This window comes from Melospiza melodia, chromosome 3 (genome assembly GCF_035770615.1).
Source record: "Melospiza melodia melodia isolate bMelMel2 chromosome 3, bMelMel2.pri, whole genome shotgun sequence".
In the NCBI taxonomy this organism is placed as follows: Eukaryota; Metazoa; Chordata; class Aves; order Passeriformes; family Passerellidae; genus Melospiza; species Melospiza melodia.
Window position 1 is genome coordinate 52,671,080 of NC_086196.1, and position 15,665 is coordinate 52,686,744.

Below are 15,665 nucleotides of genomic sequence, written 5' to 3' on the forward strand. Positions count from 1 at the left end.
ACAGCAAGTTTTATTAGCAGGTGCATCAAGTTGTTTCACTTGGATCAGGGCAGGTAGAATGGCCTGTATATAAATTACACTTGGCACTATGCACCCTTTAGCTGTGTGTGAGTTCACTACTTTTAGATGGTGAACGTTGCCATTCAGGACGTACTGCTCCAGAGGATTTTTTAGCTAGTACATTATTGTGTCCTCACTTGTTTGCAAACCGTGCCATGTCTGAACCTCTCAGTAATTAACTGCACTTATTTTTCATACTGAATAGTAATGTAGTTATGATAAATATTCCACATATTTTTACTGTGCATAGATAGCAGTAATTTGTACCAATGAACAGAATTCATGCAGTGGCAGAAAATATGAATTGTGTCCTGTTATAGCTTTTCTGTCAGAATTTTGCAAGGGGCTTAGCTCTGTTTTTAACCCCTGAACTTGGGTTATTTTTCTTGTGAGAGCTCACATGCAATTAAAAGTCAGCTAAGCCTTAGATATTTACTGAGTGAGTAGATAAGCAGGTTTCCCAGAAGTACTGAATTCAGTGTAAAATGTCGCTTTTCTAATGTGTGAATTTGTGCAGCCAAAAGCACTAACATTTCTGCAGATGTGTATTGTAATAATCACTGTTTGAATACAGGAAGTAATTTTTTTCTTGATTAGAATTCCACATTCATGGATGACTTTACTTTTTCAGATGTACCACAGAATTCGTCATTCAGAGTGCATTTACCGTGTAACGATGGAGAAGCTATCCTACCATAGTGTTTGTACAGCAGAAGAGTGGCAAAACCTCATGCACTGTACACTGCCTCCACATATTTATAAAGAAATTGAGCTGTAAGTATTTTTCTAATGTAGCAGCAGTTGTATATAGCCTGTTAATTTTTTTTATTCTTATTCGTAGTGGGTATTTTTTAGGAAGCAGTTTGACCTACAGCAATATTATGGTGGTTTTATCTCTGGCTTTCTTATACTTAGCTGTACTTAATGATCCATGAACAAAATTTATCCATCAAAGATATAAAATTTTACATACTCAGAATTTTTCCACAGGCATGGGCAGATGCAGTAGTTGCTTTTTAAGCATTAGATTTTACCTCAGATTTGTAGAGATGAGCTTTCATTCCTATAGTCCCAAGTCCCCATCAGCTCAGAGCCAGAGAGAAAGCTGAGCTTGGAACATCAGTATTTAACACCAAATGCACGATCTCATCCCCTTAGATATGTTGTAGAATTAAACATATTTCTCCCAGCTCAGTCATGGGGTTTTATGGGTTGTGTGTGTTTTTTGGTTTGATTTTTGGGGGTGTGTATGTAGGGGGTGTTTGGTTTTATTGTGAGTTTCGAGTGTGTGTGTGTTGTACATCTGCTTGTGCTTATTGATTAAGGGGAAAATGATAGTTCAGGTTTAAATACCCCACGGGCTAGAGGGTAGAGTTGCAGTCTAACTTGGGAGGTGGATTTCCCATCCAGCCTTTTAGGCTTTCTTTGACATAATTGAGTTATTTTCAGCTGCTGTATGCTGTGGATGAACCTGTAGCTGCATTTTACTGGCCAGTCCCCGCTCAGTAACATTTACTGGCCAGTCCCCGCAACAGTAACAATGGGAGCCATCACATTTTTAAGTCACTGGTTTTGGTCCAGCACAATAAATTCTACTCTAGTAACCAGGTGCCTAAAATCAGCTACTGAATCACAAAACCTAAATTGCCTTTTAAACCTCATCTCCAGAGCTCGCTGAGCACTGAGCATTGTAGCTGGGAGTGATGTGAAAGCCTGTGGGTTTAACAGGGACTGCTTATAGTTAAAGTTCATTACATGCTGAAGTGATTTGCTTGAATGCCAGAGCATTAACAGCTTGCAGGATTACACCCTAATAGAAGCTTATTCTTTGTAATACAATTTCTTGTGCTTTGTTAGGTGATATTATATAACCCACCTCCTCAGCAAAAATGAATTTTACTTGCAAAGATGACAGGTTTCATTCTAAATTATATTAGCATCCTTTAGTTCAAGTAGAATACATTTCATCATTTTCCAAGCAATTCAACTACCTTCATTCCTCTCACAAGCTGCTCTGCTGTTCAGTGTGTTCAGTTAAGGTTCCATGGAGAAAAAAATAGGAGTTGCAGCACAGAAAGTGCAGGGAAAGGGTTAATTAATAATTGAAGGAAAAACAGTTCTGTTCTGGGTCCCTGAAATTAGGCCTCATTATTGTTATCAGGGGAGGGGAGAAGTCTTCAGGTGATAAAACATTAAAGATGAGGTCTTAAATGTTAAATTTTTGAAGTTTTAGCTTGATTTCTATTAGCCAGTAAAAACTGGTTTTTTCCTATATCAAAATTAGAGCACCTCTCCTGCAATTTATGGTAGAAATTATTGGAAAAAAGGCCGGTAAATATATTATTAGAGACACCATCTTTACTATTTCTGGGAAGAAGGTCCTGAATATTTTAGGAATGCCTGTGAACCTCTCATTGTTCCTGAGATTTTTTTTTTGTCTATTACTTAATCTGTGGATCCTTAGGTAAAGATATATGTTTTTATTATGTAAACAAAGACAAAGGCTGGCTTTTGGACTCCATCACAAGAGTCTTTTCCAACATAAATTACTAAATGATTGTATGAAACTATGAGCATAGTTTCATTGACCTTAGCAGGAGTACATAACTTGACATTACTGAAAAATATAATGTGTAAATTCAGCTTTCTGAGTGTATTCAGAGAGCAGTGAATCTTGCTGAGTATACATTTGCTAGTTATTTTCACTTGTTTTTCACTTGTTTTGCACCGAAAAGCTATTTGTCATTTCTAAACGGAAACTTTCTTCTTAGATACCATTTTGATATCAGTCCATATGAAGATGTTTGGCCTGCTATTTTTGTCTACATGGTTCACCAGTCCTGTGGGACAGCCTGGTATGAAGTATATTATTTCTTTGTTTAATTGTTAAGTCTGTGTTTATTTACTTATAATTTTTGAGATAATGAATGGCTTCCTAATTCAAGGTCTATTTTCTTTGCTGTTTATTTACTATGTTTGGTCTTTATAGGACTGTAATAAACCGTCTGGGGATTTGTCCCACCTTCTTGGTCCTTAGCTAACAAAATCTGGGAACAGTGAGGCTAAAGAACTCATGATGTCATCCTAAAAGTTGTCCATCTAATACACAGAAAAATGGTTTGGTTCTGAGATGATTTTGCTTTTCAGACAGAAGATGGTAAAGGCAACAAAAAAGTACTCTTCCCAAAAAGGAGAGAAAGTGCATGAAAACTGATTTTTTGGATACAGAGTTGCCGAAATTAATAATGTATATGGTGAAAGTAAACCAAGATCAAATCTTAGCTTGCTAAATGAATCGGTTATTTACATAGTTGTGCATTAATTACGGAAGTTAATTATTTTTAAATTAAATGCTTCATTTGATGTCATTTCTCTCAGTGTTCTTTATCATTACTAAGATCAGTAGTTGGGTAATTACTGCCCATTGCTAAAAGAAAGGAGCTGCTCCAAATTATGGAAAACCTACAGATGGTCAATGGAAAGGAGAAGTATGCTCCTACAAAAGGGAGCAACATTCAGGAAATGTTTGCTGGCATTTCATTTTATTTTGCTGATTGAATGGATGCCCTCAAAACATGTAGTCAAAACAGAGGATCTGTCTCAGTCTTCCTCAATGCTGCAAAGTGGGTGACTCTTCTGAACACAGTTCTCTACTGCTCAGTGTAGCTAGCTTGTTTCCATTCCAGACTAAATGGCTGTGGATGCAGGGTTGGGATTTGTATTTTCAGTCTGGTTCTGTTCTCCTCTCTTTCTATCTCCCAGTCTCTTCCTTTCAACATGTAGCTTTGATGAGAAAGAATTGATATCTACTTGATGCTTTTCAAATGAGCTTCAGCTTTAACATATAAAATTAGGGAAACAAAAGTGAAGAAAAATATTTGAAAAGGAGACTGTTGGAACAGGACTTGTATTTAATTTCTGAAAGAACAAAACTTCTCAAACCTTTGAAACAAACCAAAAAATTTTAGGACTTAAATTTGATTTTAATATATTGAGAAATAAGGTTGTGCCCTAAAAGTATTTACCTGTGTGATGTATAATTGTCCTGTCCAGGGAGGATTTCACAGAAAAGCCTATCATATTCACTACGTTTTCTCTTCTAAAGAAATAATATTTTGCTGCCCAATCAAGTTCAAAATACAGCAGTGGATGAATTAGTAGTATTCTATGTTGAGGCATCACAGATAATGATTTTTCCTTTGGCTGTAATTGTACAATCGTTAATAACCGTTGAATTGAGATTGAAAGTGACTATTGTGATATTCTGAATTATAATGTACTGTTTAAACAATAGTTCTATCGCTGTCTGACTTTCTAAAATTAAAAAAGAAAGCCAAAAGTTTTTTGAAAGACAATATGCCTCTGTTTTTCCTAATGTCAGATTAAGGCTGAGAATAATAATTACATTGCTCAGCACACAACTGTAGAAATACATATTTCTGCCTGTTTCCATGTAGTGGATGTGCTTACATTTTTATACATAAGTCAGGGACATTGACATTTTTTTCCTCACCTCACAGGTACTGCAAAACTAGAACATTAGTACCTCTTTCCTGATATACCCAAGAAATTATCAAAACATGGAACTTAAAAAGAAAGTCACATTGCAGCAGGAGAAAAAATGGGATGAAGGAAAATTGCCTTTTTAGGAGGGAAAAATTATTTTATTTAGGACTTAACAAAATATTGTTTGGTGAGAAGTGAAGAAACTGTGAGATGTCAATTTCTGTCTGTGAGTCTACACTGGCAGAAAAACTCTACAAATATTGGAAAAATAAAATTTTCTGCTTCTCACAATGTCAATATGGAGCAGCTCTATTTAATCATGTTTATTTCTTTTGCATCCTTTATTTAAAAATCCCTGAATTTTCTGTTTTGATTGCAAATCATGTTTTCAAATTGTCCATTAGATGCGGAGTTGTACTATATTTCAAGTTCAATAAGCAATTGGAAGAAACCACTTCAAGCTTCTGGGATCAGGGAAGGTCGTGCAATTGTATTGACTGAGCTGGGTAGCATGACTTATGTTCTCAAATTTAACAGATTAAACCAAGAGCATTGTCAGGCATCCACGCTCCTATGTCCTTGCCAAACTTGAGTGACTCTTCATGTCATTCCATTAGTCATCCACGGTGCGAGTCAATCCTAGCAACAAGGGTAAATCAAAGACCATATTTTCTCCTCTGCTGGTTGTTTTTCCTGTTCCTATGCCTTGTCTCCGACCAAATTATTTTCTTCCTAGCTTTGAACTTGAGAAGCTGTGCCGATTTACTATGTCTGTAAAGAAGAACTATCGCCGCGTGCCCTACCACAACTGGAAGCATGCAGTTACTGTTGCCCATTGCATGTATGCCATACTGCAGAACAACCAGGGGCTTTTCACTGATCTGGAGGTAAATGACATAATGGTATCAGTTACCACACCTCATCAGAGCTGTCAGTTGTTGTTCAAGTACCTTTTCTGTGCTAAAGTTTTTTTGTCAACTCGGACTGAGTGTATGTAAAGGTCTTCATGGAGGAATGGACGTGAGTAAAGAGTTTGAGGGAAGATGATTACTCAGATTCCTAAACCTAGACATGTTTTTCAGGAGTGCCCCTTAAAAAGCAGAGGCTGATTTGCTATAAATCCATGTCTACGTTTTGGGGTTCTCCCCGCCCACTTTCCACCACATTAACTGTCAGATCTGTCCCTCTGTGAGGGAGGGAAACCCTGGATCATGAATCCTGTGAGGTCTGGGAGATTTCCTGAATAGGAGGACAGGGGCTGCAGAGCCAGCTGACATATGTGAGTAAAGGAGAAGAGCCAAACTCTAAACTGATCACTAAGTGGAAAAGATAACTAGTAAAATGGAAGGCTTAGAATGTTAATACACAGTATGGACAACTGTCCCTTGTTTTTCTTCTGAATTATGGTATAACATGGAGTACTGTCTCTAATTAATGTTGCATGAAACTTCTGACTTGGAGAACTTTTTTTTCAATTGTGTATAACTCTGCCAAATATTATCCATTTGGGCTGTAATTTTCCAGGCTCTGTTAACTTCCTCAAGGTGATTCATTTGGGGAAATCCCAGACACAATTGTTTGGCTCTTTTTAAAGAGATATGCTAGTAGAAATCAAAGTTTTGGGCAGTGTATAAGAGTAAAATGAAACTTGGTGAGCTTTCATTTGAAAAGGTCTAGTTCATCCTGCTGTAAAGCAGAGACTTGAAAATTGACACTGAAATGCAAAAGTGGCATATGCCAGGCATATGCTGGAATTTGGCCAAGCTATACCAGTCTGAAAATGAAATCAGTATTTCTTTAACAAAAAAAAACCCCAAAACTGTAGAGTACAGCCTCAGAGAATTTTTAAACCTCTGACAACATTCAATACTAACCAAGTAGTAAGCCCCATCTCTTTGGAGATGGAGAGTAAGAAAGAAAGGGAGAGCAAAAGAGACAGCTGTTAAGAGAGATGGAAGAAGTCTTTTTTCCCTGCAAACTCCAGCCAGCCTTCCTCTGTTTGAGTGTCTTATCCCCAGTCTGTGTTCCAGCTTTTTTCAGCAGTCTCCTTTCTTGCTGCTGGAGATGAATCCAACAAGAATACAGGAAACTGCTGAAAGAAAGTTTGGGTATCTAGGGATGGGCTGACCTCAGGTGAGGGATGCTGACGTGAATCTCAGTAGGTTTAGAGATGGGAAGATAAAACACTGTAAAGGAGACACTGATCGGAAGAAAAATAGAGAAAAATGAGATGGTTAAGGATTTGGGATCCAAACAGGTACCAAAATAGGTAAAAGGATAAGAGCACTGTTATTGGTCATTGTATAATCCTGAAGGACTGAGACAAGAATGATTTCTTGAGACATGGAGACTGAGACAAGCTGTTACTGCACGACATCAAGTGTTAGAGGTGTGTGTTACGTTCCTAAGAGTTCCTCCTCTGTTGAGGATCTGTGTGGACACGTGCTGCTGCATCACCTGGGGGTTTTTATATGCTTTTTAAAAGTACACTTTACAAGATGCAGTACTGAAAACATCTCATTTAAAATGTCTCAAAATCAGAATTACAGTTAGCATTGCTACAGCCTTATTTCTGCACATGGTGTATTTCTGTGATAGAATTTCTAATTGCATCATTGCTATTTTTCCACAGACTCATGGGTCTCTTCATGTAGTATCCAGGTTGGATGTTGTGCACTTAATAGATGGCTAATTAATATTCTTTTTCTGCTTAATTTTGTAGCTTTATCCTTGTTTACTGAACGCTCATGAGAACCAGTTATAAGATATTGGGTCTCTGAAGAAATTTTCACGATACTTCATGAAAACAGTGACAGTCATAAACATTAATGAATTATTTTTCCAAACACATAAGCTGTGTTAAAATCTTTTGAAAAAGAGATTTCAGGGACTCCATTTTATCAGGATATTAAGGATTAATTATGTGGAAAAGCCACTGATTGTCTTTATTTGTTTACAGTTTCATTTTCCAGCATTGTCCATGACTCATGTTAATAACTTCCTAGGAAAAAGCCCTACTAGGAGATTTGGTTAACATCTCTAGGAGTGTTGCAGAGCAGATCTGGCATTGAACTTCAGTGCACCTGTTTTGACCAGCAGATCATACATTTTGTATGTTTCTTCTCCCTCAATACCTGTTCTTTTTATTGTTTTAATAAACATGGTAAGGATTCCGTGGATAACCAGATGGTTTAAAATGCAGATTTCTTCTGAAGTACAGTCCATCCAATAGTATGTAACTGTCCAACAACGATTTTTAAATGTATAATCTAATTACAGTTGGGCCAAGAATTTTAATTCAACATTCCTTACTGTCTTGTTTCTCTCATTTTTGAGGATATTTCTACATGAGCTGTTTGAAGGCTCTGTTAGCATACTGCAACTTCTACAGTATTTTGGGTAGAGAGTGACATCTAGGGGCAAGAAATGCATCTTGCCTTTCATGCTTGTGTCCATTTTTTTTGTAGCGAAAGGGTCTTTTAGTTGCATGCCTGTGTCACGACCTGGATCACAGAGGTTACAGCAACAGCTATCTTCAAAAATTTGATCACCCCTTAGCTGCTCTCTACTCCACATCAACGATGGAACAGCACCACTTCTCACAGACTGTGTCCATCCTGCAGGTAGGATTTTTGAAATTGTGTGTTCTGTGCATTAGTGTCCAGTGGTGGAAGGAGGAGTCACATCATTGCCAAATAAATAGATTTTGCTGAAGCATGCTTGGTTTAATTTCTCTATTATAGTACTCATTTAGATGAGTAGAAGATTTATTACAGCAAGCCAGGTTTCACAATTAGCAACCCAGGGATTCAAGAATAGTGCAAAACAGAGCTTTTTCAAAATCTTGAACTTATAAAAATATTTTTTATTTGAAGGTCTTTACTTATGGCTTGCCTTTGAAGCTTTTTGCTTCTGGTCTCTAGAGGCTTTTCCTATGACCATGTGGAATAGTAACTTTGAAAATGAAAAATAATTTTCTCTGATACAGATATTTTTTGTCATAATGTATTTCAACAAAGTCTTCAACCATCCTGAAATTTTGAATAGAAACTGAAGTACTGGCAAAACTTTGTTTGAGAAACTTGAAAACCCGCTGTAATAAATTCTGTGAACATTGACTGTGTGGCATGAAAGGGGACATGTTAATTTTTCATGCATGAAAATTGTCAACTTATTTCATTACATCATTCTGTGCTTATTTGTTACTTGCCAATTTGAAATTAAAAACAAAAAAAACAGTGTCAGGTAATATTCTGTGAAAGAGAATTCCTACTACGAGGTAGAGTTCCGAGTATGAGGTCATGTGTCTTTATGTTTAATGAAGAAAAACCTGCAAGAAAACATGCACACACTCATTGGGAAGATACAGGTGTGCTACTGACACACACATATTTTCTCATGAGTGAAATTTTTATAATTCTCAATTAGAAGAGTGAGAACTCTTAGCTGTGAAACCACTGCAAGACCGTAACATATTTGTGCTCACTAGTTTTAGTTTTCCATGAATACTCAAATTACAGCCTAACCTTGCTACTGTGCCACTGATTAGTTGTTAATCTTCCTTTCTTTCTGGTTTTTCAGGGTAAGATATTTTCTTAAATACGTAATCACCTATTAGGAAAAATACAAATTCTATCTTGTATTCAGAATCACATCTTATGATTATGGTTTTAGGTATCATATGCATTTAATCACAGAATGGAAGCTTTATCTCTGAATACTCCTTCATGTAGGAGGGTGTAATTGAATCCTTCACTGGTGGTATGGCATTAGATGTTTGGTGTTCATTCTTTGTGTGAATATGTGAGCATGTTCCTCAGTCATTAACACTTCACTGTCCCAACCATTTTGCATTTTTTCTGGCAGAAATGTTGTAATCTATGAAAATCCCATTTGCCATGAAGGCGGGGAACCCTTTTGCTTCCCTGGCACCTTCTACATTTGCCGTCAATGGGAGTGAGGGAACAGGGATAGGCGGCCAGAGCTGTAGAGTGGATTCATGGCACCAGCTGCTGAAAGCACCCATGGGTGATAATTAGCAGCAAAGGCAGGCCAGAGCAGCCTTCTGGACTTGCTGGATTTTGTTTGAATGAAAAAGTTTTATTGAACTCGTGGACTGATGGAAATAAAGCCAAATCCACCACCAAGGTCTTTAGGGTTTATCTGAGTTTTAATTTTACATTAGTAACCTGCAGTACTTTTAACTGCTTGAAACTTTAGAGCTGCTTTGCTCATCCACCTGCAGTTTGAGTGTACACCATACTTAGGACACGGGATTCAAGTCATCAGCTGTGGCTCAGCAGGCAAAGAACAAAATCTTCGGGGTTGTACTTTGTATGTACTACTCAGAAGGCTAAGTGACACAAACTCATAAGTGTCAGCTTCTGTCAGCACTTTATAGAATCAGTTCTCTTTGAGTACTCTGAATAGAAGTTGTCACAGTGGTCTTTCTGAGAGTGCAGCTTCCAAAGCCCAAGACTAGAATGCTGAATAATTTAAATATTAGGACAAATAGCCAGGAATTAGACAGCAAGGCTGGGGAGTAAAGGATCCACAAACCCCTAAATTGTGGGAACTAGCAGTAGTAATTTTTTGGTCCCAAAGTGCTGATGATGGACTAAAATGTTCAGATTTTTTTTTTTTTTAATGTAATGTTCTATGACTTAGAAATCTGCCAAAGGAGCATAGATGGATTGTATTTTCTATTCATTATTCACGATAAATCTACTTGTCTAAGTAAAAGTACTGGAAAATGATGTTTATGTTCCGGATGGTGAGAGAAACCAAGCTTATTTGTACTGCAGAGGATTTATTTTGAGCAAATTATGTAAATGCTTGACGAAAGTCAGGGAAACTTTTTGAGCTTCAACCCAAATGCCAATTAAATGTCAAAACACCTCTGCATTTGATATATTTTAATGATTTTTTTTTCTGAATGTGCACACCTTGACATGGCTAGCTCATTCTTTCTTTTTGTCTGCTTCCTTTCAACAGTAGGAAGACTTTTGATAAGTTGTTTTCCAAATCTTGGAGACAGTAGATAGTCTTGACTTTTCAAAATGTGATATGGCTTCATGAGTGATCACAATGCGTGCATATTGTCAGTTAAACGCACAGTAATACCTTGTGGAAATTGAAAAGTGATGGCAGTGGTGCATCACCAGAGCCTCCATAGCAGAAACCATTATCTTTAGTTTATGAGTCATTCAACTTAAGGATGAAGAAAGCAGCTTTTCCCTCTAAATGTTCATATACATTAAAATAATTAACTTTATATAGGAAATTATGTCAGTGAATGCAGCGATTTCAGGACCATTTCATCTGGAACATTAAAACAAAAAATGAAAATGAAAACAAAATAATTTTGAAAACAAAGTGATTTTGTATTTTTAACTTGAGTGTTCCTTTATCCATGTATCAAAACTATGCTTAAGTGAATCAGGTACTCAGTTTACCAACTTGACTGTGCAGACTTTGGATCAGAACTGAGTCACACATTTCCAAGTTAATACCGTCTGGAAGTGTAGTGTCTATAGTGATTTTAAATCAAATAAAAATATTTCAATAATTTTTCTCTAGTAATACTTTGAGGCTTCAGAAGGAGCAGTCCCAAAAACAAATTGGTGGCTTAGTCATAGTTTTTTTTCATGACAATGTTTACAAAAGAAGAATAAAAATGGGAATTTCAGGCTATTAACATTTGAATTTGCAACAAAAGTTGTCATTGGGTTGTAAAACCGTTGTAACCTGTCTGAAGCAAAGACTGAAATCATCTCAGAATTAGAGCTTGTGCTTTTTATTGGTTTTTTACTTTTTCATAGCTGGAAGGGCACAATGTCTTCTCCAATCTGAGCTCCAGCGAATATGAGCAAGTTCTTGAGATCATCCGGAAAGCCATCATCGCCACAGACCTTGCCCTGTATTTTGGAAACAGAAAGCAACTTGAAGAGCTGCATCAGACAGGAGCATTAAACCTTAAGAACCAAACACACAGGTAAAGCACTAAACCAGTAGTAGATCCCTATGGAATTAGTCTGGAAAGAGAAACCTTACTTTTTTAAAATGACCTCTGAATGGTAATTTTCTTACATATGTGTTCTCTAAGACCAGCAGTGTGTAAAATTGTACATAAGTAACAGTAATTGCCATTGCTTTATATTTGCATTAGCCCTTACATGGCTGATGATTTCTTTATCTTAACTTAGGGGAAGTGTACTTTGCATTTATTGATTGATTATACTGTGTATTTCTGTATTTCCTCTGGTATATTTGTCTGTACAATGTATAGACAGTTTTAATGACTGGCATCACACTGGCATGCAGGTTGGCAAGCTCTATGCTTTTTCACATGGAATAGGCATTATTAACAAAGATGGAGGTGTCATTAAGGGCCATCTCAATTTCTCCATTGGGTGAAAACAAGTGACTTTAAATTAAATTGCTGGTTTTCTTTATAAAACTTAGATTCACAAAACATAGATTTGTGCCATAAAATTGGTTAAATAGGATTTTTTTAATGTGTGTGCCTTGTTCTAATAATTTTGTTCAGTTCCCGATGTTGTCCAGTTACACTGTGAACAGGTTTGTCAGCATATAGAACGGAATTATGCATTGGGTTCTTGTTCTGTCAGAGTTTGAATTCATTCCAACAAACCAATGACAGCGCCTTGAGACAGACTCAGAAATACTCTCTTTCCTCTTTTTAGGAGCTTTTTTCTCCTCTCTTTAAAGAACAAAGAAATGCAGCTATAAGATATGTCATATTTCTTTTTATATACTTGTACTGTGTATTTAGAGAATTATAGAGGGGCATGTGAATGTTTTAACAGGCAGGCATCCTGTGCTCCGGTCTATGGATGTGATTGTGTAGAGGATGGTCAATGAACTCTGCAAGCAATGTAGGGAATACAACAAGGTATACAGTGAACAGTCTGTGCTGTGCCTTATCAAAGAATCAAACAAATGAGGAAGAAACAATAGGTGGGAGAAAATTCATAGAAGGGCAAATAAAAACTTTGCAGAGCAATCATTAATTCTTTACAAAACCTATAATTTAATGTTGTTTTATTCTATTTTAGAGATAGAGTGATTGGCCTGATGATGACAGCTTGTGATCTGTGTTCTGTAACAAAGTTGTGGCCAGTTACCAGACTGACAGCCAACGATATATATGCAGAGTTCTGGGCTGAGGTATGTGTGATTCTTTTGTTTACTCTCCTTATAAACAGAAGCATCCATGAAGGAAAAACCCAACTGTAAGTATTTTTCAATCAACATCTTGGTGTGCTTGTTTTGAAGAGACTTCACTGGCGCATGTGTGTATTCTTTGCTTACTCTGAAGTTATTTAAAGAGCTGAGTTAGCTGCCTAATTTTCAGGCAGTGTTTTTTCTCTCTCTTCAAGATAATGTAGAAAGTATGTCCTAACATAAAGTGATCAAGCAATAGAACATAGAAGAAGTCACTCACTGTATTTTTTGTAGAAATGCAAAATATGAAACCAGCTTCCAGGTCAGCTGCCTTGAAACATACTTATAAAGCTATAGTGTGAGGACAGAAAATGCTAAAGTAAATATGGAAACCATTAAATTTTTAGGTCTTCTCTGTGAGCCAGCTAAACAAGAATGTCTCAGAGAGAGCTGGGTCTTCAATACATCGAAAGTTGCTCCGCAATTACTATGTACTGAGACTTGAAACAAGGAATTAGGTTGTAGTAATGTAATCATGTTCATAAATAAATATGCAGTCTCTCACATGTCATATGCAGAGGTGTAAATATCCTAATTGTTTAATTTTTAAGTGGAAGTGACTTCTCTGGAGATAAGGAATAAATTGCACCTAGTGGAGTTATGCAACTTTTTGAGATACAGCTGTATTTTCAGGACTGCTGTTGCACATGTGTACGATAAAGTGTTTTTCTGTCTTTTGTGTGCCCTGTGGAATCTTGCAGTGTTCAGTGGGCTTATTTCTGGTTTACACAGGCATGGAATAGAAACCAGGCCTGTGAACTTGGTGTAGCATGCATTTAGTGTGGAGATTGTTACCCTGCCTGATGCATGTTCATTATGAAATTCCAGATGTGAGCTTCTTGTTCGGTGTATTTCGTTTTCACTTGTTCTTGTTCTCTTAATTGTAAACAGCTCAGACTACAACAAAATTTTTGAAAAATGCTGACTGTGTAAGCTCAAAGATCTAGTTCAGCACTCACTTTCTGAAAGGCCTGCACTGGAAAGTGCGTGTTCTTATGAGTGGTAGAATGGAGGTATAATGTTGACATGCCTCACAGATTACATACTCAACTTTTTTGCTTATCAACTTGCTTTCGAATGCAAATCTTGTGAACTTAGTGGAGAAGGAAGGATAAAACTGATTTTCCATACTCAAAAATAGTAAAGATGGAATTATGGACATAATCGTGCCTGTCCAGATGTTAATTTTTTGTAATCCAAGGATGAGTTGATAAAGATAGATGTTGATATACATATATACATATATATATGTGTGTGTGTGTATATATATATATATATATATATATAAAGAAAAAAATCACAAAGAGGGTACACTGTAAATTCATCTGGTTTACTCAGCTTTTCCTTGGATGGGTGAGTTGTGTTCTACTGGTCATTGTATTATGGTGCTTTCAACAGATATTTTGAAAGATGAAGCTAACTGAGCAGATAGAGCAGAATGGAATGATTTCTTTTGGTTTAGTCTTCCAGTTGCTTTTTATTATGGAGGCACACTTGCAAATAAGGAAAATGTGTGTACATTGACTTACAGCATCTGCTGTTTGCATTATCACTTAGGTGAATGTACAAAATGAGCCTCTCCTTGTGCATTTTTCTGAGATTGCCTCAGAGTGATACCACACATTATTTTAAATTCTGGATTTTTAGATTGACACAGAATAGAAGATGGAAATAAATTCAGGTCTCAATAATGTTGTTTTTGTTTTCTTAATCTCTCTCTCTCTCTCTCTCTACTTTTCTCCAGGGCGATGAAATGAAGAAAACAGGTATTCAACCTATTCCTATGATGGACAGAGATAAGAAAGATGAAGTCCCTCAGGGTCAGGTATGAACTCTCTCAGTAAAATGGTACTTGTTTATACATAAAACTTATATGGAAAAAAGCATTTCATATATTAGTGAATATTGCTTTTGAAACTGGGTTATTCACACTGCTGAATTTGATGTTATTTTTAAAGTAGCAGTGGAAAACTTTTTTTCAGATTTTGGTTAAATGACAATGTGTTCTTCACTGTCATCACTTTTTCCTTTCTTTGTACTTGTAGCTCTAGCTATGACCACAATCACCTTGAATTTTTACAAGTGTCAATAATGCTTTTTATCTTAGTAAGTGGTTGTTTCAGCCCTTAGCTAGTGTCCCAAGAAGGGTAAGAATGATGGTGAAGGGCTTGGAGGGGAAGCCTCATGAAAGGCAGCTGAGATCACTTGGTCTGTTCAGCCTGGAGGAGACTGAGGGGAGACCTCACAGCAGTCACAACTTCCTCCTGAGGGGAAGAGGGAGAGAATGATCCAGCCCTGATCTTTTCTTTGAAATGACCGGGCAGGGCACAAGGGAGTGGCCTGAATTTGTGTCAAGGAGGTTTAGGTGGGATATTAGGAAAAGGTTCTGTACACAGAGGATGGTTGGGCACTGGAGCAGGCTCCCCAAGGAAGTGGTCACAGCACCAGCCTGACAGAGTTCAAGAAATATTTGGACAATGGTGTGACTCTTGGGGATGGGCCTATGCAGAGCTGGACTCAATGGTCCTTGAGGGTCCCTTCCAACTCATCGTGTCCTTTGATTCTGTGATTTTCATTGAGCCAGAAGGTCTACAGGGTGACTGCATCTAATGTCCTGTTTTAGTTGTTGACAATTACAGAGTAATCTTTTTCCACTGAAATAAAATAGTTCCCCTTAAAAATTAGCAAACAAAAAGAAAAGAAAAAATCCAAAACAAATGGGAAGAAAATGAGGCAGTATATGAAATAGTGTGGATGAGCAGACATCCCATCTGTATGTAGCCTTGCCTTCTAGCCAGCTGCAGTTTCTTTCTGTTGGTTGCACTATAAGTACTTCATCCCTGTAAGTACTT

At 37.0% G+C, this 15,665-nt stretch overlaps 1 protein-coding gene across 3 annotated transcripts in view; it reads left to right on the plus strand.

Moving 5' to 3' along the window:
* Positions 1–15,665, plus strand: part of PDE10A (phosphodiesterase 10A) — a 167,218-nt gene that overhangs the window by 141,394 nt on the left and 10,159 nt on the right. For all 3 annotated transcript variants that reach the window (XM_063151759.1, XM_063151761.1, XM_063151760.1), the window contains exons 14-20: positions 692–834; positions 2,832–2,915; positions 5,303–5,453; positions 8,034–8,189; positions 11,388–11,560; positions 12,645–12,756; positions 14,558–14,638. In XM_063151759.1, coding sequence (XP_063007829.1) covers positions 692–834; positions 2,832–2,915; positions 5,303–5,453; positions 8,034–8,189; positions 11,388–11,560; positions 12,645–12,756; positions 14,558–14,638 — 900 coding nt within the window. The remainder of the gene's footprint in view (positions 1–691; positions 835–2,831; positions 2,916–5,302; positions 5,454–8,033; positions 8,190–11,387; positions 11,561–12,644; positions 12,757–14,557; positions 14,639–15,665) is intronic.